The sequence below is a fragment of the Psilocybe cubensis genome, chromosome 12 (genome assembly GCF_017499595.1).
Source record: "Psilocybe cubensis strain MGC-MH-2018 chromosome 12, whole genome shotgun sequence".
In the NCBI taxonomy this organism is placed as follows: Eukaryota; Fungi; Basidiomycota; class Agaricomycetes; order Agaricales; family Agrocybaceae; genus Psilocybe; species Psilocybe cubensis.
The window spans coordinates 244704-267018 of NC_063010.1; the positions used below are offsets into that span (position 1 = coordinate 244704).

Here is a 22315-nt window from a genome sequence, read left to right on the forward strand (position 1 = left end):
ATTATTTCTGACTTTCGATAGAGATATATTTTTCTCCAAATCAGGGTTAACACTGTCCACAGGAATAAAAAGGACTTCGAAGCATCGTCACAGATTGAGTGGTTTGCAATTGCATCGCATGGTTCAAATAGCGACATATCTACATCGACATTTTTGTGGCGACACTCTATGCTTTCCGTATATTCAACCAACTCGCTAAATATTCGAATACATGATCAATAGTTCAATTCAGTTTTAGACAGGTACGTTAGTAATCAGAATACCCTTTTTTTGTGTCAAAATCAAGAATCTTCTAGAGGATCCTCTCAACAAGTCCAAGACCTTCCTTCTCCAAGACTTCACGAATAGGGTCACAAATAGCCTTGGTGTAAGGAGCCTGCACACCAGGCTCGCTGAGAACGCCGTCGAGAACGAGTTGGGTAGCAATACCGCAAGGCAGTCCTACAGTGAGCGCCATAGCGGAGGGGCCGGTGCCGACAGGAGCACCGTATGCTTCCAGAGTAGACGTGCGGGTCTCGATGGTGCCGTCCGCTTTCTCGACGACGAATTTGTGCTGGAGCATGACGAGGTCACGCTCGCCGGGGGCGTATGCCATGAGAGTCTCGAGCTGCGCGCAGAGCGTGTCGAGAAGGTTGCCGGCGCGGGGCGCAAGCGGTTTGTCCGAGAGCAGGCCGATCCAGCGCAGGCCAGAGATGATCCTGTTGCTCTCGGCTTCGTTGGGGAATGCGCACAACTCGTTGATGCGCGCAACGAGGGTACTCTCCTCAGCATCAGTGGCAGCGGTGGCCTTCTGAGTGGCTTGTGCCCAAGTAAGACCTTCGACCAACCACTCCTTTTTCTCGGCGTCCATCCATCCAAGGTTGACAAGGGCCTTGACGAATTCAGGGAAGCCCTGGTACCTCAAAGTACCACGGACAACAGTTTCGGCCTCAGGGATGTTGTAGTACTCCTTGAAAGGGGTAGAATCGCGGTTGGGGTATGCGACAAAAGCGAAAGCAGGGGAGATATAGTAAGGTTGGGCATGAGCCATCAGCTCCTTGCCAGTGACGGTCACCTGCTGGTTGGCAGCATAGTAAGAGGCTGTGTTGAGGAGCGCAAGAAGGACACCGCGGGAAGACCAGGAGAACTTGTATCCAAGGGGGTTGTCAGCGCATTCAGGGGCAGGGAGACCACCGCAGTACGACAGGAACTGCTTAATCTATAGAAAAAGAAATAAGAATCAATATTGTAGGCAAGGTATATTTTCAATGATGAATCTTACCTTTCCCCCCTCGGCGTGGACTTCATCGATGGTCTTGACGGCATACAAGTGGTCAATACCGGGGTCAAGGCCAATCTCGTTCAAAACAACAATTCCAGCATCCTTTGCAGCCTGGTCGAGGGCACGCATGGCAGGAGAGATGTAGCTGGTGGTAACGACGTGAGTCTTGCCCTTGATAGCAGCTTCGATGACAGCGGCATGGTAGGTGTATGGAATGAGGGAGATGACCAGATCGTGTGCAGCGATGGCCTCTTCAAGAACCTTGGTGTTGTTCACATCCAAGGAAATGGCGGTGGTTGCTGGCAGGTTCTCAGCAAGCGCTTCAGCAGAGGTGAGGGTGCGACAGGCGATGGTGAGTTTGTTCGACGGGTCCCGGACGATGTATTCCGCACAAGGACGAGCCACAAACCCGCTACCGAGGAGGAGAATTTTTTTCTCGGCCTTGGTCTGCTCAACCTTAAGCAGTTCACGGCCGAACTTAGGCCTCAGATCTTGTCCCTCCTCCAAAAGTGCGCGCGCAAACTCGGGAAGGATAAAGGCGGCAGAGTGCAACTCCTTGTTGTAGTATTTTGTACCCTTGACCTCACGTACGGGGGTCTTGAGATCGCGTCCGGGGGCCTTGGCACAGACCATGAAACCAATTTGTCCTGAGGGATAGGTGGGGATGGTGGTGTAGGCATACTCCGACACGCTGAAAATATCTCTAGTCATTTTGCGCAGACTGTCGATGAGGGGTAGGTGGATCCAAAGGCATTCTCCCTGGGTGGATATGTGTCCTCCAGGGGTCAACGCGTCGTGAAGGAGCTGGAAGTAGGGCTTCTGGAAGAGAGTGACGGCGGGGCCGACAGGGTCCGACGAATCGGTGATAATGACATCGTAGGTGTTTTCGTTATCAGCGAGGAACTTGAAACCGTCTCCAATATAGACAGTAACTTTTGGAGAGGCGAGAAGAGCAGACATGTGTGGGAGGTAGATCTTGGAAACACGGATAACGGCCTACAAAACTATCTTGAATTTGAAGTGGATAATTAAATGGAATATTCTCACCTCATCAATGTCGCAAAGGACAACCTCTTCGACAGTGTCATGCTTTAGCACCTCTCGCACAACACCTCCGTCACCTCCTCCAATAACCAAAACCTTTTTGGGGTTGGGGTGGCTAGCAAGAGGGAGATGGGCGATCATCTCTTGATAACTGAGTCGTATAAGACATTTGTCGCTTTCATCGCTCAATTGACTTACGAAAACTCATCCCTCTCAGTGCATTGAATGACACCGTCCAAGACAAGAACATTTCCAAAGGTTTCCGACTCGAAGACAAGGACGTCTTGGAACAGAGACCTTTCGACGTGCAGGACTTTGTTGACCTTCAAAGTCATGGCTTGTCCAGGCCATTGCGAGTTGATCTCGCGGAACCAGCCGTCTGAAAAAGTATTACATGTCAATTCAGAGTATACATAACATTTATAAAGACTTTCCTTTGATTAAAGGGTGTGTCAAAGGTGCCATTGTCGCGGTTCAAGTTCAAGCTTGATTGGACCAAAAAAATTTGTGATCGATAAGTGATCATGTAGATCTTATCTTATCACCAAGAGGCCGACTAATACAGCCGAGGATAGGGGTATGTGATGGCGGGAACACCCAAGGAACAGCAACTCCAAATCAAAAACAGGTCCACATTATGATTAACTTCTCGTTAGTTCGAGAAGTGAGGCTCATCAAGATTCACGCTTACATCAAAAGTTGCAAGAAGTGTACTGGGTAGTGAGGCCCCAATTCCTTCTTGAATTTCCCAAGCCCGACAGACCAAGAACAATTTATCAGAAAGACTCAGACTAAATGATGCATGATGATAGAAACTGCCAAAGGGATAGATCGATCCAACGAGTTGATAGTAGCAAAGTAAGATTGATTCTGCGCGGCATTCCTAGCACGGTTCTCGTACGTAGCTTAAATACACTGTGAATTCAACACACGAATTCCAGGAGGGGCGATAAATTTAAAAGGACAGACTAAGAATGCTCGGGCCAGTGTGTATGTCACGTAGTGTTTGACAGAGAAGAAAATTGAGAAAGAAACTTATGTAGACAACTTGGGGCGAAATATAAACATACTTTTGGCAGGGTGTCTCCAGAGTCCAGGTAAAACGCCATATGCCCCGTCAAGAAACACGTTTTGAGCATATCTCTCAGATGAGATAAGAATACCAGTCTAGTCTACCGTGACACCTACTGTACACGGTATGTCTGTTTCTTTACTCTACTACCAACATCGTTGGTTACTTACCAGAGTTTTGGTCACAAATAGGGAGCCTCTAATTCATCAAATTCAATGACATAATATGCCAGCTCTCAGGGCAGGATATTTTTGGGCGCTTGGGGTTGGTGGCGGCATGGTAACCCACTGCTGTAGTACGGACAGCGCTATTTTAAGAGAATCTTAAAATAACTGCGGCAACGGCTGACCGAGACAGATGTTTGAAAACTGAATGGTTTTCAGGGAGAAACAGAACAACAGTGAATGATTTGCTGAGATGAAAAGGGTTGTTCATGCATAAAAAAGATTATCATCGTATCATGACTCAAGCAACTAGTCTACGGCTCTAAAAGCCGAACATATGGGAAGCTGCATGTTGACCGCTTCAGGGAAGAAGCGAGTATGAAGTGGTTGCTCCGGACATTGTGGGTCTGTTAGAGTCCTTGTAGGTAAGCGGACGTGAGATGGTTGGATGTGGAGTAAGAAAAATAGCAACAAAAGGAGCATATCTTTCTAGAACTATAGTTTAAAAGCCAGTCACCAGGTCCAAAAGTCTCATTCGTTCTCCCTTTCGATTTTCTCCCCTTCTCACATCTTCCTGGCTGTTGACAAAGACAGTCGCCTAGTGCGCCAAGGTCTACCACTCTCCGACACTGGTGTCGCCTTCTATATTCTGCTGCGTCTGAATACTTCGATAGTCCCCATTACACCATCGTTTCTCTCTAGTTTTTTTACTTTTGCCGTTAACGTTGATCATGTTCTCCAAAACAAGCCTTCTTTCTTTCTTGACACTTGTCATCTCGGTTTCAGCTGCAGCAACCAAGCAACAGGCTGCCCAAAAGGCCTCGACCAGTAAAGCTGCTGCCTCCACTGCTGCTGCTGCTGCTTCCGGAAAGGGTGGCGATGCTCAAAGCTCATTGAGTATGTTATCTATTCCGAACAGTGTACTTGTCATTTAACTCTATATATCACACTCTCTAGCGCTTGATCCAAAAGTCATTGCCTCGGGGTTTGCAAATAACGGTCAAGATGTCCCACAAGCCGGACAAGTGGCATCTTTGACATCAACAAATAACTTCATAAACTTTTGTTTGACCGTTCCTAACCTACCTATTACCAACGGCCTGCAAATTACCACTGGATCATGCAATCCCGCCCCGATGGGTGTCATCCCTTCCACGGACAATATGCCCTCTTCCAAGTTTATCAACCCCCCTAACTTTGGAACAATTCAGGCTGGTCAAACGTTCAACATCGAGATGAACATCAAGGGAATGCAGACAGGGTTCTTTGTCAATGCAAACGAAAACTACTTCGCGGCTCCTCAGCAGCTGAACGCTCAGGGACAGATCCAGGGACACTCTCACGTCGTCGTCGAGCAGCTTGATTCTTTGACCCAGACGACTCCGTTAGACGCTAAGAACCATGTTTTCTTCAAGGGTCTCAATGACGCTGCATCAAATGGGGTCCTCTCCGCAACTGTCGAAGGTGGACTGCCGGCTGGCGTGTACAGACTAGCATCCATCAATACAGCAGCCAACCACCAGCCTGCTCTTGTTCCGATTGCCCAGCACGGATCTTTAGATGACTGGGTCTATGTAAGTTATCATGGTTGCTGTTCAAAGAAAAGTCGCTCAAATCTATCATGCCCTAATAGTTCACTGTTACCGATGATGGCAAGCCAGCGTCTAGTGCAGGTGCCAGTGCTTCCAGTGCTTCCAGTGCAGTGGCAGCTTCCTCGTCCGCTGCTGCTGCTACAAGCGCCGCAGCCTCCAAGGCTAGTGCCACTGCCGCTGTTGGAAGTGCCGGTGCCAAGAAGATCGCTTCTCGTCCTTCCAAGGCTGCACCCACCGCAGCGGCTGCTTCCTCTGGTAAGCAGTCTTCGAAGTCCAGCTCTTCCTCGAAAGGTGCCGCATCTGGTAAAAATGCCTCCGCTGCGTCGTCGGCGAAGAACTCTGCCAGTGGAAAACAGGGCCAGGCTGCCGCACAGCAGAAGGCAGGTGCACAGACATCGAAGAGTGGTACTGCTTCCAAAACATCCGCCCAGAAGGGACAAGGTCGATCACGACGGGAAGTTAACCGCTTGACCCAGTTTTGAGTTTCGTTACCGGGCATTTCGAAGGATGGTGCTGACTATCCTTATTTATTCGCTTTCTTATATGACGCAGTATGATGATATATACCAAAATGCTTTTGTCATTGGATGAAATTAGCATGGTGTAGAAGGGCAGGCTTTTATAAAATTCAAATAGTTATTCAATCCTAATATAATTAAGCGCATTGTAAAAATGCCGTTTCGCTACAAAGTTTGCGTGCCTCGCCAAGCGCTCGCTGTTCGAACTTCGGCCGGCGCTAAATCTTACGGAAAATTCCGTTGATGAGTGTATCAAAATTATCTCTTGATTGACCTGCATTTTAGTTTCCATAATGTACACGGAACATTCATTCGACACGACTTTAATACATCTGTCAATTACGGATATTTAGCACATCTGGCGCCTATTATTATTTTAATTTTAAAGACGGGTTAGATTACATGCATGAGGCTCAGTGTTTCACCCTCCGCGCACACACCCAAATTCCTGATAAATCCCCTTGATACTAATATCCAGTTATTTAAAATAACAATGACCTATAGGCTACTCTACTACTGCTTCAATGCTTGTTGGTTGTTGTGGGTCCTAAAACATTGATCATCGGCAAGAGACGGCATATTACAACCGGAGATTAAAATCCTGCCCTTTGTTATGACATATTTATTTCAAAGGATTTCAACATTTCTTGTTCTTTCAACTTCCCTCCCTCCGTTGTCGAACCTTCTTCTTACGCACCACCTTCTACAACTTCTTCCTGTCCCCTCTGTTTGAAACACGTATACTGTCCACATATTTGCCTCAAAGAAAACAATCTAACGATGAGCGGACACGAAAGGACGGTGATGCACCGAGTTCTAAATATCCCGGAACTTCTGGACATGGTTTTTAGTTTCCTGGAGCCACCATCAAACGCTGTGAATGCTCGAGTATGCAGGAGGTGGTCGGAAATAGCTTTAGATGCTCTTTGGAAGGATGTTAGAGATTTGGAATTGCTATTTGGGCTTTTGGCTCCACTGCGGATCTCGGGGGGAAAGGATGGATACTTGGTCAGTGGCCTTCGTCTCGTACTTTCATTATTCCATGCTACCCTTTTTGCCACCGTGTCCTAAAATTCTCATATGCGTGGTACTAGGAATTCGAACGAATGCCTGATTCATCGGATTGGAAACGCTTTGACAGGTACACTAAACGTGTAAGGCGAGTGGAATACGATGCCCTTGGCTGCAAAATTCCCCTACATAAAAGCGTCTTTGACGACGTTGCGCGTACACGTACCCGTCTCGACATTTTACCCAACATGCATACCCTGCACTGGAAAGCATCCCTGGAACTTGCTGTCATGTTTATGCACAAAGCGATCAAGAACTTTGCCGTCTACCTCCCTGAACTTAATGAAATTTCGCCACGTCCGTTCTTCGAGGATGTTTCAACCCGAATGCCCAATTTGACTTCCCTTGATATCCGCACCAATATTCCTGTGCAAAGGATTGAAAATGAAATGGTCAACCTCTTTCAGCAATTACCCAAGATTCAGAAAGTCACTTTCCCTCGGTACTACTTCACCACGCGTATTGCAGAGGTTTTATCGAAACTCGAAAATCTTGGGGTCGTAGAATTTCAGTATTTGGATTACCAAGGCTCTGGTGATGTTCAGGATGTAATCCCTTTTGTCCCGTCGTTCACGGAAGGCGCCTTCCCAGCATTATGGGATCATTCCATGGCCGTGTCATTCGATGATGCAGCCCGTTTCCTTGATATCCCCTTCTCGCCTACAAATCTCACCATGCTCTACCTAGACTCCTACATGATCGAATCACCCTTTGCAATTCGGAAATTGCTTAACGTCATTTCTGAGAATTGTCAGCTATTGACATTCCTTGCCCTCGTGTCGCTACGCGACGCAGGATCTCCTTCGCTCCCTGAACCACAAAGTGACACAAGTCACCCTGACCACGCAATCACCGTTAATACTTTGAAGCCGTTATTCAAGCTGCCGAACCTGACCTCGCTCGAGCTGGTGCATCAATTCCCACTGGCGCTTAACAGCGAGGATATCAGGCTTTTTGCCGTTTCGTGGCCATCTATCCGAAGCCTTATGCTCAACACTGAACCCGCCCACCTTACGAAATCTAATCTCACCCTCCATGACTTACTACCTTTTGCTCAACATTGCACCAAATTGCGACATCTGGGACTGTTTATTGACTCCCGTCTACCGACCAGTGAACAGCCGTCGACGCCATCAAGCTCCTCAACTTCTTCAGCTGTTCCCAATTCAACGCCTGCTGTCCAGTTCAAGTCTCTCGAGCGCTTATCCATGGGGGTGAGTCTCATCGACGACGAAAACGCTGTCACACTTTTCCTTTCCCAAATACTGCCTTTGAATTGCCAAATCGATTCTGGCATAACGTGGGATGAGACCCTCCCCGTCCATCCGGGCATCTCTTCTGTTGTACAAGATCGTTGCATGCTATGGTTAAAGGTCTCGGAGCTTCTTCCCGTGTTGACCAAGCTACGAGCAGAGGAGAGGGCGCGGACGCGAGCTATGGAAATGGAGCTTGAGGATCTGAGGATGCGGACGAAAGTTTTGAATGACAGCGCCTCAATAGGGGTCAGGTTGGATATTTCGAGTTGTGTCATGATTTGAAGTCTGATGTATGAGGTTTTTGGCTTTACAGACCTAATTAAATTCTTTTTGCAATGAATGATATGCTGAATAGCTTACTCTTTTACGCCTCAAGTGTTGACGGCGCGACTCGAACACTCGACTTCAATGGTGACAATTCGACGCGTCCAGGCACGTGAGATTATCGGAAAATTGCGGTTGTTAGCGCTTCGTCATCAATGCCTATTTTCAACTCACACCTCCAACCTCTCACCTAATTTAAGAACCATTGGGCATATGTTTCTACCCCATCGCTTCCTTGGAATTGCACAAAAATTGCCGCATCGATGGATATCCGTTTATTCTGCGCGATTATCTACTCCTGTAACAACAAATGCCAAATGCCCTACGAATGGAATTCTTGGAATATTCCAGCGACGCGGCGTTGCTTGTTTCTCGGGAAATTCGCATCTGCCTAGGACGGTGCTTATACTTCTATATCTGTGCATGTTTCTCTGACAAGCAGCTCTATAAAACACTTATCATGCGTCTATTCTGGGGGTGGCATCTCGTTCTGGGGCTCTTCTTTCTTGTATCTGGTACTCATTCTTTTCTGACCGGCGACTATCTGGCGAACACATGTGCACGGACGCATTCAAAAGTAACATATCAAAGTCCAGCATTGTTTATGATTCCAAATTTCCGCCAAAAATCCCAAGAGTAGCGCGGACTGTCATACTGATATTCCGCTGCTGCCCAATTCATATCCACATACCTTGACGTCCTGCCACCTAATGACTTTCGCTTAGTCACTGTAAAGGTGGACGACCTTCTGTTTTACAGCGGATTCAGTACGGGAGTCCAATGGACCGCCGGCCCGCGTCTTAATCCTGGATGTTTTGTCATTTTCTCCAGGTCGTTCCTACCCCGCCTCCGATTGCATTTTCAGGTTTATTGATTACATCCGAAACCTGGGGTTCAGCATTTTTCCTTATCTCCATTCCGTGAGCCTTTTGGAACACCTGAACTGGCGCTAAAGATGGCGGTATACATCGACTTTCTCACCGGGGGTGTTATATCTTCCTTAGGGAAAATTTGTCTTTCTTGTGTTCTTAATCGTCTATCTTACTGCACCCATGGGATTTTCACGCCCCTACCATGTGGATCTCGCTCACAAGCGGGCCTGAAAGAAGACCCATTGTTTGCAATTATTGATACGATATTACCTGAATAAAGATGGTCTGACGTTCGCTATCTTGGTGAGGTCCTCCTTAATGGATACTAAATCCGTCATTTGGGAACGCTGCCCGCAAAACCGTTTTACAGACGATGCATGCAATCAGACACATTTCCATCTTCATATTCTTCCTTTCTCATCGTTCTCTAGGAAAGGAGGCTTCACATGAAATCGAATGTGATGCTATACTTACATAGATTGAAACGAATGTTATACCTAACTCCAAGTTGATTGATCAATATCCGGTCACTTACAGCACTACCGTTGGTTTCAAATAGACTCTGGGGTTCTAAGTACATATCTGACCAAATTTGTACATCTGGTTGCGATGTTGAGGTTCAGGACTTATGGGGACAGAATCCCTTCATGAAATCAATTTGGTTTCAGCTGTTCCTGCTCACATAGTACAGTGCGTCTGCTATAGGCGCTTGGTATGCGGATCCTCTCGGGTCCGCGCTGCATCCCAAATGCAAAGTCTCACAGTTGCCTAATCATACGATGTCCATGCTTGAACAGTATTGCGATTGTTTTGACTGCGTTTGTCGACTAAGATGCCAGCTTCGTTTACGTTTTCATGGATCCGACATTCATTCTACAAGTTATTTGCAGCGGCATCATTCGTATTGTGATACACATAATAATGCCCATGACCTGCCGTTTACTGAGCATATGGACATTTCTATTCTCAGCAGGTATATATAGATCAACAAGTTCGACGAATTCGGACCTCTGCAAAACATCTTCCTCTGTGCTCTTCTCTTCTTTGGCCAATGCCACCGGCGACGACAAGCCAAATTGTACATGAATCTATGCTCTTGGTGCGCAAAACAACCTCGGAAAAACACAGAGTCAAGCAACTTGAGAGTTCATCCACTCAAACCCACCCCGGGCCGCGACGGAAAGCCGACCGATGAGGGAGAACGTTTTGCTGCCCCATCCGACTTCTACATATCCGTGTCCAAAACCTGATCCACACGCCTCACATGCCCCACTAACTCTATTAAGGTGTGAGAAAAATGTGAACTATTCCGTAACCTTTATCCTTCAGAAGCTCCGTAGATTGTATAAGTACATAGGACTCCAATGACCTGTCTACCCCTTGGTTCGAACTTCGTTCATCCAACCCCTTCGCGTGCTTGTACTGAGCGCTGGTACTGCATCCATCATGAAAGGAAAGGCCACGGAACAGATTTTCAAGAACATTAGGGTCTATTGTGAGTGCACCAGTCTTTACTCAGTCATCGGGGCGCTCGTAAAACGCGTTGCAAAACAGGGCTGGCGTTCATAGTGTATTGGGGAATTGTCCTGTTTGGATACGACACGTAAGTTACTCAATTTATCCGCACCTGCATCCAATCCAGTAATTGACATTCCATTGCTATAGGGGAATTGGGTATTGTAGCCGCTGTCCTGATCTCTTACCCATCCGCTGACGTTTCCGCCCTTAATTACTTCAGAGGTGGCGTAGTTAGCGCGCCATTTTTCCAGCAGCATTTTGGATTGATACATCCCGATGGCACGAAGAATACTGGCAGAGTTAACGCAGTCTCGTCCAACGTCGTGTCTGTTCTCCAGGCAGGCGCGTTCTTCGGGGCGCTGGGCAGTGCACCAATATCGTGTATGTCAAGCTTAAATCTATTCCAAGCAAACTCCGGCACATGACTCACTGACATACTTCTTTTCAGCGAAAATAGGACGACGTATGACATTATTCGGCTTTAGTATCATTTTTTGCGTCGGTGCAGTGCGTAAATGAACCTTTAATAATTGTGTACATCGTAACTTACGCCACAGTCATCTTAGATACTCACAACAGTTGCACATAATCTGGGGGAGATTTATGCTGGCAGAGTCATTTCTGGCGTTGGTGTTGGGGCTATCTCAGCCGTTGCTCCAGCATACGTATCTGAATGCTCACCTAAAGATGTGCGAGGAAGAATCACGGGTCTATTCCAGATAATGGTGCGCCGCTTTGTTGCCTATGTAGCTTTGAGGATGTGTTGTTAACTAGTCACTGAACATCACATAGGTTGCGTTTGGCGTCATGATTTCTTACTTTGTGAACTGTGAGTATCGCGTGATCAGTCAGTTGCCTTTGATCTTAAGTTTTATATGATATTGTCCAAAGTTGGAGTTGGGATACACGAAGCCAACAGTCCAAACGTATGGAAAATTCCTTTTGGATTCCAACTTGTCCCAGCAGGAATCATGGTTTTGGGACTTTTATCAGTCAAGGTTTGTCGTTTTTGATGCTACAACTCAAGACCTCACCACATTCCCTGCAGGAATCGCCCCGTTATCTCGCATCTGTTGGAAGAAATGAGGAAGCGCTTCAGAATTTAGCCTATCTACGACGAGACCGGACGGACTCGATAGATGTACTCCACGAAATGGCAGAAATTGAAGCTGCCATTTTTGAAGAGAAAGAATCCAGAAAGGGTTTAGGACTGAAGGAAGCTTTCTTCGGAAAGGGGAACTTCGTTCGGTTTGTTATCGCCTTCTTTATCTTCTTCCTCCAGCAATGGGCAGGACAAAACACCGTCAAGTGGGTCGGATCGTCCTATTGTTTTCATCAGATCAACTCAATACCGTTCATAGTTATTATGCCCCTCAGATCTTCGCCTCCGTAAGCTGATTGTTCTTACCACAAAAAATGCTATCTTAACGATTTTCAGATTGGATTTACTGCGCGAAAAAACTCTTTGCTTGCCAGCGGTATATATGGTATGTTCCTTGCTACAGACATTTTTGGAACTTTGCCTTAAGCAATTGACTAGGTGTCGTCAAGCTGGTCGCAACCTCGCTCTTCATATTTTTCGGCGTCGAAACCTTGGGACGTAGAATCTCGTTATTCATCTCCGCCATGGGAATGGGCACCCTGTTCTTCATCATTGGTGCTATTTTAAAAACTCACCCACCTCCGGCAAGCGATGCGAATACTGTAGTATCCGATCCACCACCGGCTTCGAAGGCCATGGCTGCTATGCTTTATATATACGTCTGTTTCTACTCCATGGGATGGGGTGCGTCGGAACTTTGAAATTCTCAGTCAATCAGTTTCTGATAAAGGAATCACTCCCTTGTTTTAGGCCCATTGCCATGGGTATATGTATCTGATATCTTCCCGACCAGAACGCGGCATTTTGGTCTGGCTCTTGCCAGTGCCTCACAATGGCTATGGAGTGCGTTCAAATCTGCTTAAATTATACTTTGGCTGATCCTGGCATCATGACAGATTTCGTCGTTTCAAAAGTTAGCCCTACCCTGAACACGAACCTAGGATATAAGATGTTCCTGATGTTCGCGACGATTAACGTGGGAGGAATGGCTGTGTTTTCGCTGTAAGTTGGCAGATCATCTGGTGTACATTTTTCACTCAGCACCCTGATGAACTCCAAAAATAGACTCATACCAGAGACCAAAGGGCGAAGTTTAGAAGAGATGGACGTTATATTCGGTGCAATCTCATCTGAACAGAGGCAAATTGATATTTCCAATAGGGAAAGAGGTCAGTCTGATATCTTCTGAAGCGTGCCTTCCTGTTGCATGTATCTAACGTATCTCAAATTTACTACAGAATTCAACCGCATCTCCTCCCACCCTTCGTCTTCTAATGATAAAGTCTGATAATCATTCCTACCTTGTGCTTGCTGCATTGATATATTTAATGTCCATGACGATGTATCTTCAATTTTTAATATGTTGGATTTACTAAACCAGGAGACCATCAGCAACAAAATCTTCACGACAGATGAGTGATTGACCTTCAGTTCCGGGTTGATGAAATTAGAACGCTTGACCGCTCATACAATCAGCAATGTGCCTTTCGAGCAGTAAAATATTTGCAAACATATCGCAAATGAGATCCTATATAAATTCCAGTGGGTGCAACTGATGTCGGTAGGATTCTCTTCCCTCACTTCGTTCTTTGCTGTTTCTTGGACCAGGCGTCCCCGTCTTCTTTCATTTCCATTTTCCTCTTCGAATTTTTTGCTTGTTAGCCTCACTTTTAGCTTTCATTGTCATGTTTTCCCTCCGCATTTTGTCCATCCTAGCTTTGGCTTCGGCTTGCTGTGTATATTCGGCCCCCATCGAGCAATTGAACCGACGGATAGACCAGATCATTTCAGATTCAACTAAACCATGGCAAGACGCATGCGTGAGTTAAAGTCCTACCTGATCAATATTTGTGCTAGCATCGCTGACATATCTATAGGTTAAGGCTGGTGGAACACAGGACAAATGTAGTAATGTTGCGGTAACCGCATTCACAAGCCTCCTCGAAGCGGGGGGTGCCTGCGACCAACAAAATTCGGCTGACGCCATGATCGACCTCGCTAAACAGCTGGGTAGTGATCCTGATATGATTCGATTGGCACAGATTTTTGTGCAACAGCCTCGCAATTCGGTAAGTCGTTGGAACTCCCACTTCGGTCTCAATTGTGTTTTGACCCACCACGTCGTTCTCGTAACTTAGCCTGATAAGTTACAAGTCCCATACTGTCAGGTTGCTCCAAGAAATGAGGAGCTCAATGGACTCTTCCACTGCCAGTTTTCTGGATCTGATTTTACGAAATTTAGCGGTGATCAAACTGGTAACGTGCCACTCGGGCTCACTTCTTTGAGTCCTGCTGGATCTTGTCCGGCAAACCCTCAAGGTCCTGTTCCCGATGGCGTACAGCTCAACACTCTGGTTCAAGAACCTGTCGCCAATACGTGAGAGTTCTTTCCTGAAAAGAGGAATCAGGTACTAATGCGAATTCAGTGGGAAAGCAGGGACAACCACAGGCGCAAATAACATACAGGCGACTCAAATCCAGTCGGCAGCAGTCGTGCAAAGCACAGGCACCACAGGCACTGGAGTGATCCAATGCAACGCAAATGCTTGACAAATAACTGTAAACGAATGGAACGAAAATGATAAGAAGATTGAAAAGGAAAATTTCCAGAGATGGACAGTGAATAACAAACAGTGTCACAATGGCAAAGAAATTGAATAAATATAGCGTTCTATACGATACTTGTCAATGCTTTTCTATGAGAAATGGGTTGAAAGCCCCAGGCGGTCAGTATTCTCTGAGATTCAAGAGCGTTCTGGTGTAGGGTTGAATTGGTGGATATTTCTTGGTACAATTTATCTAAGGCCTGAGACAAGCTAGTTATCATGCCGCCTCAACGGTCACACCCGCAGTCTCCGCAAATTCTCCAGCGTTATCCCTAATCTTGAAAACAACCGAAGTACCTTGTATAATATGAATATCAGCAAAATGTTACCATATGGATTGTTAAAGACAGTATGCGTAGACGCACCGGGTGCGACGTTCGTAAGCCATTCGGCGTTTCGCGCACTGTGTTCTCCTAAGTTGGCAATCAGCCCCCCTCCAAGTTCATCTACTCTATTAAATCAAGGGATTAGTTGATTTCAATTGCATGACAATTCCAAACTTACTCCTATAAACAAAAATGAACCGAAGGAATATTGGTAAGAATCAAGTTATTTAAATTTTTACTCACCACAGCGAAAGGGCCTGTCAAAAAATCTTCAGGAAAGGTTTCCAAAGCCAAATCAATACATATACTTACCGACACCTCCACTCCACTGAATCACAGTGAGATGATTGGCTACCACATTGATACTGTAAAGTATATTTAATAGGCTGAAATGCATCGAAGGAACTCGAGGGTTACGGAGTGGCGACTAAAAGTTCAGCAAATGCATTTGGGAAGCATAACACCGCAGCCACAGCAACAGAAGAGGTGATAAACTTCATTGAAAGGTTGTGTAGGTTTCAAGTCAGAGTCAAGAAAAAATGCAATTAGAATATGATACTTATGTTGTACATTGGCTGGCATCCATTAAAAGTTCTATTGCAATGTGAACTTGATATGAGTATAAAAACACCGTGAGCGGCTTCGTAATCCCTTGAACTTTGGAATCTTCACATGTCAGAAATTTCAATGAGGAATCTAGGTCTTAACCTTTCCCTATGGGTGTTCTCTTCTTCCACAACCTTTGGTCATTCTCCGACGGCGTCGTTCAATCCCTACATCCCATACCTCCCATTTATCTGTAATATGTCCCGAAGGTAGCTAAAATAATAACCGTTCTAGTCAACATTATTGTAAAATACATTCTAGTAGTCTTTTGAACGGTCTCAGATCTGTACATTTTTGCATCATTGGAAGACGTACAAAACACTGTGACTAATCGACAAAGCAAGTTTAGATAATGAATATTATTTCAAAGTCAATCATAAGTCCGCGCTGCTGAGATTCAACTGAGTTTATAAAATATGGGTCACTCCGTGATTCACTGATGCCGAAATATTCCGACCTTATTTATCTGGATCTGAACTTGGTCGACTGGAAGTTTTTTAAACACTGTCATCACCATAGAATGCGTGGATTTTATGGTTTTATTATAGTACCACATCTCATATACGCGTGAGGTATTCGATATACGGAGCAAATTCTAAAAATACTAGCCGAACAGGATTTCAAATCGACCAGAGTCCTCTTAGATTAACTGAATCCACACAAGGCTACGCAGTTTGTCAGGAGCCGGAAAGTGTTTCAAAACCTTCCAAGAGTGAATAGGAGAACCGAAGTCAGGTCCAAAATGTAGTAGTCATTCGTATTTTGTCCATAGTTTCCGCGAAATAACGAAGTCTCTTCCATGTCAGACATACTGTATATTGTTGACTTTTGCGTTTATTAAATATTATCTGCGTAGTACTACTGCTTCCTTCGGCTATTTAAAGCAAAACATATTTGTCTCACGCTTAATCCAATGGGTGCGGCGGTGACCTAAATTTTGCAGAGGACTTTCATTCAGATCAGCATGACCGCAAGATTCACACACCGCTGGCGCTCATATATATTTTCAAAGAAAATAAGACCCAGTAATTATGTTTCCTACATTTTTTTGACGTATTTTATTGGAATATAGGCTTCGGGCTTCCCTAATTGGGTAACCCCGGACTCTATATACGAGAAAAATACGTCAAAAACCAACAGGAAACATAATTACCAATACATATTTTTCTATCAAATATGTATCAGCGCCAGCAGTGACATACTCTTAACCTAAGCTTGCACGCACCGCTCCTAGTATGATGTCAATGAAAGTTTATTCATAGATTGACAGGCTGCGGCGCTTCACGAAATCGCCGTGTGGACTTTGGCTGCGTCTGGATAACTTATTACTGGAGCGATGGCCGCCGAGGGTGAGTCCTTTCGATCCTTCTCTTTGGCCATTGTTTAAACTATGATACCGAACTATGTGAATGGATTAACTCAAATAATAGCTGTCTGGTGCTTGACTGCTTTTAAAAATATGACGAACAACAGCATGTCTGGTGCTTCGGAGTTCAGTGCTTCAGAGTTCAGTTGTATGTCAGGAAGTTCCGGGGAAGCTACCCCAGAGCTACCCCAATTTTTGCAAGAAGTTGGTGCTTCAATGTGCAGAACGAAATAAGCCTTCCTCAAAACCCTCCAAGTTAAACATTATTTGGAGCCTTTGGGAAATAGTAATATGGTTGAAAATTTTGAGCGTTTAATAGGCAAATCGTGGTGAGCAGAGAATTTTTCCTGAAGAGTAATTGTTGATTCTATGACAATACTCAATGCTTAGTGACCGCAGTTATGGAGATCAAATGCGTACGATGGTTATGAAAATCCGGAGAACTTGGTGTTAGAATAGCTTCCCTGTGGAGCCTATTGGATTACTCATAGGTCCGATAATCGAGAAAATATAATCTAGCTTAGAACCTGTGATTAATGTGCCATTCTTGAATAAAAGTACTACGCAATAACTGAATAGTGGAAACTTGACAGAGGTCAATCCAGTTCGGCCCCTGAGCAACGTGTTCTTTAAGGGCACGTGATAACTGAGCGCGTTCTAACGACGCGTCGAAGGAATAGGGGCTATGCATTATCTTCGTTAACCGTAATGAGATATTGTGGTCTAAATCCTTAGACTTCTGTGACTAACATTTTTCTGACACTCTGTTGTAGTTTAAAGTGGAACACTATCTGATTAACCTATTATCTGGGATTGCGACCGCTTGGTCGCTGCCGATTGGACCAGCTAATATTTTTTATAATGCCCAAAGAAAAATGCACGACACTAAGAAAGCTAATAGCTGCTCCTAAAACATCGTTTTCGACATAATTAAATTATATGGATACTTTTTATCTTGCGATCACGTTTTGAATTTCGTCAGGCGCCACATGCAGGCCTCATGTCTTCCTCGTGGGCTTCCGTATATGTATGGCTAGGTCCCTTGATCATACCAGAACAGTCGTTGGTAGATTCTGAACGACAAAAACTGCTTCTTGAAGATCCCAAGTCTGTATATCAAGATCCAGAATACTCAAAATGTCTACTCTGTCTCTTTCGGGCATGATTCTAGGAGCGGACACAGAGGATGTGGACCTTATTTTTCGAAATATCAACCCAAGCAAGCTGCACACGTCTCGAGAATCCATTGCTGAATTCCACAGCAAGTCCACTTTGCCAGTGAGCACGCAGGCTAATGTACCTTCTAACCCTTGTGTGTATTACTGATTGTTATTCAGACGTGCGGAGTATGCATTCGTAGCCCAGATGATTGTACGCGCGACCCCAAAGGATCCTACCGATGTAAACGTTGCGTTATACGCAAAGAAGAATGTAGCTGGAAAGGAGAGATAGCGGTTTTGGAGCTGATACGCATGTTTCCACGCCTTACACCCACCATTGCTAGGGACGCTTATAACAGGTGGCACGATAGCTCACGCCGGAAGCGACAAAGACCAATCGAGGATGAATACTCGCCGGAACCCTCAAAAAAGAGAAAAAGGTGAGTGCCAGAGTATTATTCTTTTAGAATACGATCCTCAGTGGAAATGCTCTCAGAACTCGGGCGCCCTACCGTACTTGGACACATGGCGTCTTAATACCTGCCTCCCCGTCCGAATCCCCTGCCCCGAGCACCGATCCGGAAAAAATCAAAATTACCAGTCTTGAAGATTTAAAGGCTTTCAACTACTCCACATTGAAAAAGGAGAAAGAAAGAGCGGAAGATGCGCGCGAGCAAATGGCGAAAAGTCTAGAAGCTGCACTGCACAAAATAGATGCACTGGAGCTAGAAATCGAGCGTCTTAAAACGCAAGCAATGCTCCAGCCTGACCATGCATTGGGTCCGGTGATACTCACGCCGTAAAATAGCTTGTAAAATTTTAATTCTTACCTGCGGTATATTTAATATGTTCTCCTAAGCTCGAAAGTGCCGTCAGACAAAGGAGTATATTACATTCATGTCTACCCTGGATATAACCTCAGAATGAAGTTACAATATCCTTGAGTTTTTCGAAGTTGGGTGTACCGAAACCAGTAACTGGAACATGATGTATCAAATCGATGAATTGGAAACAAAATCCGAATCAATTACCTGGATCCCAGCCCTCAGTAGCCTGTAAGAAAATGGATGGACATTATTGTATACCCCGAAGAAAACCGAAATTACGTACATTAAACCCAGATGTCAAACATCCAGAGTTATGCCCAACCGTAATATCATTGAATCCAGCTGCACCGCGAGAATATATCATAGGATTTAAAAACCCTAAGGGACTCAGCCCAGCCCCCAGGCGAGCGTCATTCAGCATCGCTACGATTCCGGCGACTACTGGTGTAGCTGCAGAGGTGCCTCCAATCATATGTGGACGTCCAAATTGAAACGAGCGAAAATTATCTGATTGAGCAGAAACATCGGGATATGCCTATATATAAGGATGATCAATAGATGTTGCTTCCTAGGAAAATACATAGCAGACAACGCACCCGTCCTTTCCTAATATCACTCTAAGAGGGATCAATGTATGTTAAGTTTGATAGATACGCACGGATTATAAAGCCCCTGATATGTTCCATTCGGGAGACTCGATAGATATTTTGAGACGACTTCGTCTTGGTACGGTGGTCTCTCAAACTGTAATTTGCGAGGTTAGAGATAGATAACTACTATCAATAGTGTTTTGCCAACATACATAATCACTGAAGCCACCACCAGAGTACCAGGTAGATACAGCAACTTCGGGAATGTATGACGTGCCTCCAACAGCTGTAACGCTTAAATATTGAAAAAGGTGAAAATGAGATACGCTTTGATTATAAAATCGTTCTCACTAGGGGCAACTGGCACGAGCAAATCAGTTATGTTTTCTTCTCGTCAAAGTAATCGAAACATACCTCGCTGGGAACGAGGGCAAAAATTTGGTTGTGTTTTTGCCGTCGTTTGAGATACATGTGGAAGTACTATGGGGGTTCCAAACCCCATCCCCTACCCCAGTGTCCCCTGAAGAGAACAACAACGACACACCGCGCGCACCCAACTGAGCAAATTGGGCACAGATCCGTCTGGCATAACTCTCGGGAACTACATCCCCCTCTTAGCCACATCATGAAATATTTCTGACTACATGCCTACCTGTTTGTTCATCATCTCCATAACTAGTGGATATAGTCAACGGGAGATTATCTTGTTTCAGAACAAAATCAAGCCAGTCGCCATATGGTCTACATATCTCATTAGTGACCTACTGAATGTTCGAACGGAGAACGGAAATATTTACTCATTGGTATTGATCGTGGTTTTGGCGTCAGCGAGGAAAGGAGGTCTCCCAGCAGTTGAATAAAATGTGGCCTGTGTACAGTGATATATCACTGTGATGACGACAGAAATCCTAATGACATACTGGAATGGGGTATGAAATCCCAAAAGCGAATTGAACGTCGAGATTGGACTCAGAGCCTGCTTTCCATGAAGTTTGGTCGTTGAGTCCTCCTGCATATGCATAGTCTATTTCAATGAATATTCAGCGAAAGGGCTCATAGATCCTTACCAGCTACAGAAATAAATGTGAAAGATGAGTTGAGAGCTTCAGGACGTTGCTCAGCATAAAATGATTGTAGGTCCATCAAGTTCGCAAATTCTTCCTGGATAGATAGTCAAGTTTGTCAGACCCCCATTGGTTTCATTATGAAAGGGTACAGACTAGGTAACCAGCGACCGCAATCGAGTTGTTCAAATTATGTGAAGGAACATATCTATCGGCGTTATAAAGCTTGAGGAGACACGGAATGGTTATAGTGTGGTTACAGCTGGCGTCGACAGTGATATTCGATGCCACATCGGCAACTATTTGCGTACTTTCTTCCGATGACACTCTAGGTGCATCATCGACGGCGAATATTGTCGATCTCCGGGATTGTAATCCACCAAACGTAGTTGTTGGCTGGATGACGTCGACATGGGCTTCAAGTTGCGCAGGTATCTTGTAGCTCGTAGTCCGTACCAGCTTATCTCCGCTGGCTACGTGCTCCCATACGTGGTAGGTCTTTCGTACAGTTTGGTCGATAAGCATTGAAACGAAGGGAAAGAGCGGACGTACCGTGTCCAGCATTTCCTCCACAGTTTGCACCGGTAAGGTGACTTTGATCCAATCTTTTGCAGGAGAGTATGTGATGTCTTGATCTTCGACATTGAAAGATTTCAACCATCGGGAAACTGCACTGAGGCTTCTGGGATGAGGAGAGACTAACGCCTCGACTTCCTGCCTTGACAGATGCTGACCATAATCGCTATGCTTTGGGTCGCTTACCTCGTATAAACGTTTCTCCAATTTTGGGAAGTTGTGTTGAGGAAGACCGATTTGCAAGGCTATTAGATGGTCTGGAGTAGGTCTCCCGAGTTTGATCCACCCCAGTGGATGATGTACTACCTCTTTGATTGTGTTGTTCCCCCATTCATCAATAATTTTAGAGGTAAAGGCGAATCGTGGTAACAAAAAAGCCAGTGCATGGCAGAAAATGGCGAACTGCAATGTTGTAGGCATAAAGAATGGGAGCATGTATGAGCCTCGGACAGTTTATATAGGTGCGAGTTAGCATAGGCTGTAGACTAGGTGGCGCATGCTAGGTTCAACTAGTCAAAATCTGTTCAAACCAACGTGTCAGATAATAGGCCATCTGGAGTCAATTATATCCTTCATAAAGTTAGTAGCATTGTAGATGTTCCAGTAAAAGATTGTGTGAGCAATTATGGAGCCAATCGAAGATGTGCGCACCCTCCCATAGAATCTACAGATGCAGGAACGACTGTGACTAGAGTTGCGCAACACGGCTCAAGGAAGGGGTCCCAACCTGGTCCCAGGAGTACCCCGCCATTCCCCAATAGTTGAGGCTAAGAACTAATAGAAGGAACAAGGATATTGTGGGGCCGCTACTATTAGATCTGGGCAAGAAAGGCTTCGGGAAGCTCCCCTTGAGTCTTGCTTGAATCTTGATAATATTGAGGCACTGAGTCGGAGAGAACATACGTGGACGAACCCCTGAGGAGGTGCGCGGAGTTTTGCAGAATGTTTGACTCCGACTTTGATCTCCGCTTATTAGTCCCGGGTCTCTCACAGGAGTGGAGATCGTGCCCTAGACTCGCTAGCCAGTCGGTCTGAGCCCTTTGTTTGCGCATTGTTGTGGTTGTATTTAGATGGCAAACATCACGCGGACTTTAATCGGAACAACGGCTGGGTACGAGCCTAATCGTGCCCTATAAAACGTGACTCCATGATGGCCTTCTCACTTCGAATCCACAGTCCGTATTACTGCACGGCACAGCTCCTACAAAAATAGACAAAATAGGCCCAAGGAAGCATAATTTGGGGTTTAGCACTCCGGTTCCCATGGCCTGCCTTACGCGTAAGTATTGAACTTGAACAGTAATGATATATCGAGTAACGATGTGCCAGAAGGAAGAATTTTGAAAACCAGACATCATATAGACGATATACACTCTCGACAGTAGATCCGCTTCACTATT

General features: G+C 45.4%; 7 protein-coding genes across 7 annotated transcripts; 5 read left to right on the forward strand and 2 right to left on the reverse strand.

Annotated features, from left to right (window-relative positions):
- Positions 1 to 292: 292 nt before the first annotated feature.
- Positions 293 to 2725, reverse strand: JR316_0012084 (Saccharopine dehydrogenase [NADP(+), L-glutamate-forming]; the record flags this gene model as incomplete). The annotated part of the gene is made up of 5 exons (XM_047897721.1): positions 293 to 1198; positions 1262 to 2257; positions 2309 to 2420; positions 2504 to 2684; positions 2719 to 2725. The coding sequence occupies 5 exons, from the start codon at positions 2723 to 2725 to the stop codon at positions 293 to 295; spliced, it is 2202 nt and encodes a 733-aa protein (XP_047742610.1).
- Positions 2726 to 4272: 1547 nt separating this feature from the next.
- Positions 4273 to 5615, forward strand: JR316_0012085 (Pathogenicity cluster 5 protein d; the record flags this gene model as incomplete). The annotated part of the gene is made up of 3 exons (XM_047897722.1): positions 4273 to 4438; positions 4499 to 5115; positions 5175 to 5615. 3 exons carry the CDS (start codon positions 4273 to 4275, stop codon positions 5613 to 5615), a joined length of 1224 nt encoding a protein of 407 aa, XP_047742611.1.
- Positions 5616 to 6431: 816 nt separating this feature from the next.
- Positions 6432 to 8260, forward strand: JR316_0012086 (uncharacterized protein; the record flags this gene model as incomplete). Its single annotated transcript, XM_047897723.1, has 2 exons — positions 6432 to 6659; positions 6746 to 8260. 2 exons carry the CDS (start codon positions 6432 to 6434, stop codon positions 8258 to 8260), a joined length of 1743 nt encoding a protein of 580 aa, XP_047742612.1.
- A 2360-nt stretch (positions 8261 to 10620) lies between these two features.
- JR316_0012087 (putative quinate permease) lies at positions 10621 to 13082 on the forward strand (the record flags this gene model as incomplete). Its single annotated transcript, XM_047897724.1, has 15 exons — positions 10621 to 10669; positions 10729 to 10777; positions 10913 to 11073; positions 11141 to 11199; positions 11259 to 11417; positions 11485 to 11521; positions 11584 to 11690; positions 11741 to 12000; positions 12054 to 12081; positions 12131 to 12179; positions 12233 to 12478; positions 12545 to 12637; positions 12691 to 12796; positions 12860 to 12963; positions 13033 to 13082. The coding sequence occupies 15 exons, from the start codon at positions 10621 to 10623 to the stop codon at positions 13080 to 13082; spliced, it is 1557 nt and encodes a 518-aa protein (XP_047742613.1).
- A 397-nt stretch (positions 13083 to 13479) lies between these two features.
- Positions 13480 to 14175, forward strand: JR316_0012088 (uncharacterized protein; the record flags this gene model as incomplete). The annotated part of the gene is made up of 3 exons (XM_047897725.1): positions 13480 to 13614; positions 13672 to 13863; positions 13933 to 14175. 3 exons carry the CDS (start codon positions 13480 to 13482, stop codon positions 14173 to 14175), a joined length of 570 nt encoding a protein of 189 aa, XP_047742614.1.
- Positions 14176 to 17835: 3660 nt separating this feature from the next.
- On the forward strand, positions 17836 to 18661 carry JR316_0012089 (uncharacterized protein; the record flags this gene model as incomplete). Its single annotated transcript, XM_047897726.1, has 3 exons — positions 17836 to 17976; positions 18036 to 18298; positions 18355 to 18661. The coding sequence occupies 3 exons, from the start codon at positions 17836 to 17838 to the stop codon at positions 18659 to 18661; spliced, it is 711 nt and encodes a 236-aa protein (XP_047742615.1).
- A 115-nt stretch (positions 18662 to 18776) lies between these two features.
- JR316_0012090 (Tripeptidyl-peptidase sed2) lies at positions 18777 to 21335 on the reverse strand (the record flags this gene model as incomplete). The annotated part of the gene is made up of 13 exons (XM_047897727.1): positions 18777 to 18835; positions 18890 to 18911; positions 18969 to 19220; positions 19282 to 19291; positions 19344 to 19429; positions 19488 to 19569; positions 19690 to 19876; positions 19928 to 20016; positions 20073 to 20143; positions 20196 to 20284; positions 20343 to 20436; positions 20496 to 20837; positions 20892 to 21335. The coding sequence occupies 13 exons, from the start codon at positions 21333 to 21335 to the stop codon at positions 18777 to 18779; spliced, it is 1827 nt and encodes a 608-aa protein (XP_047742616.1).
- Between the last annotated feature and the right edge of the window lie 980 nt (positions 21336 to 22315).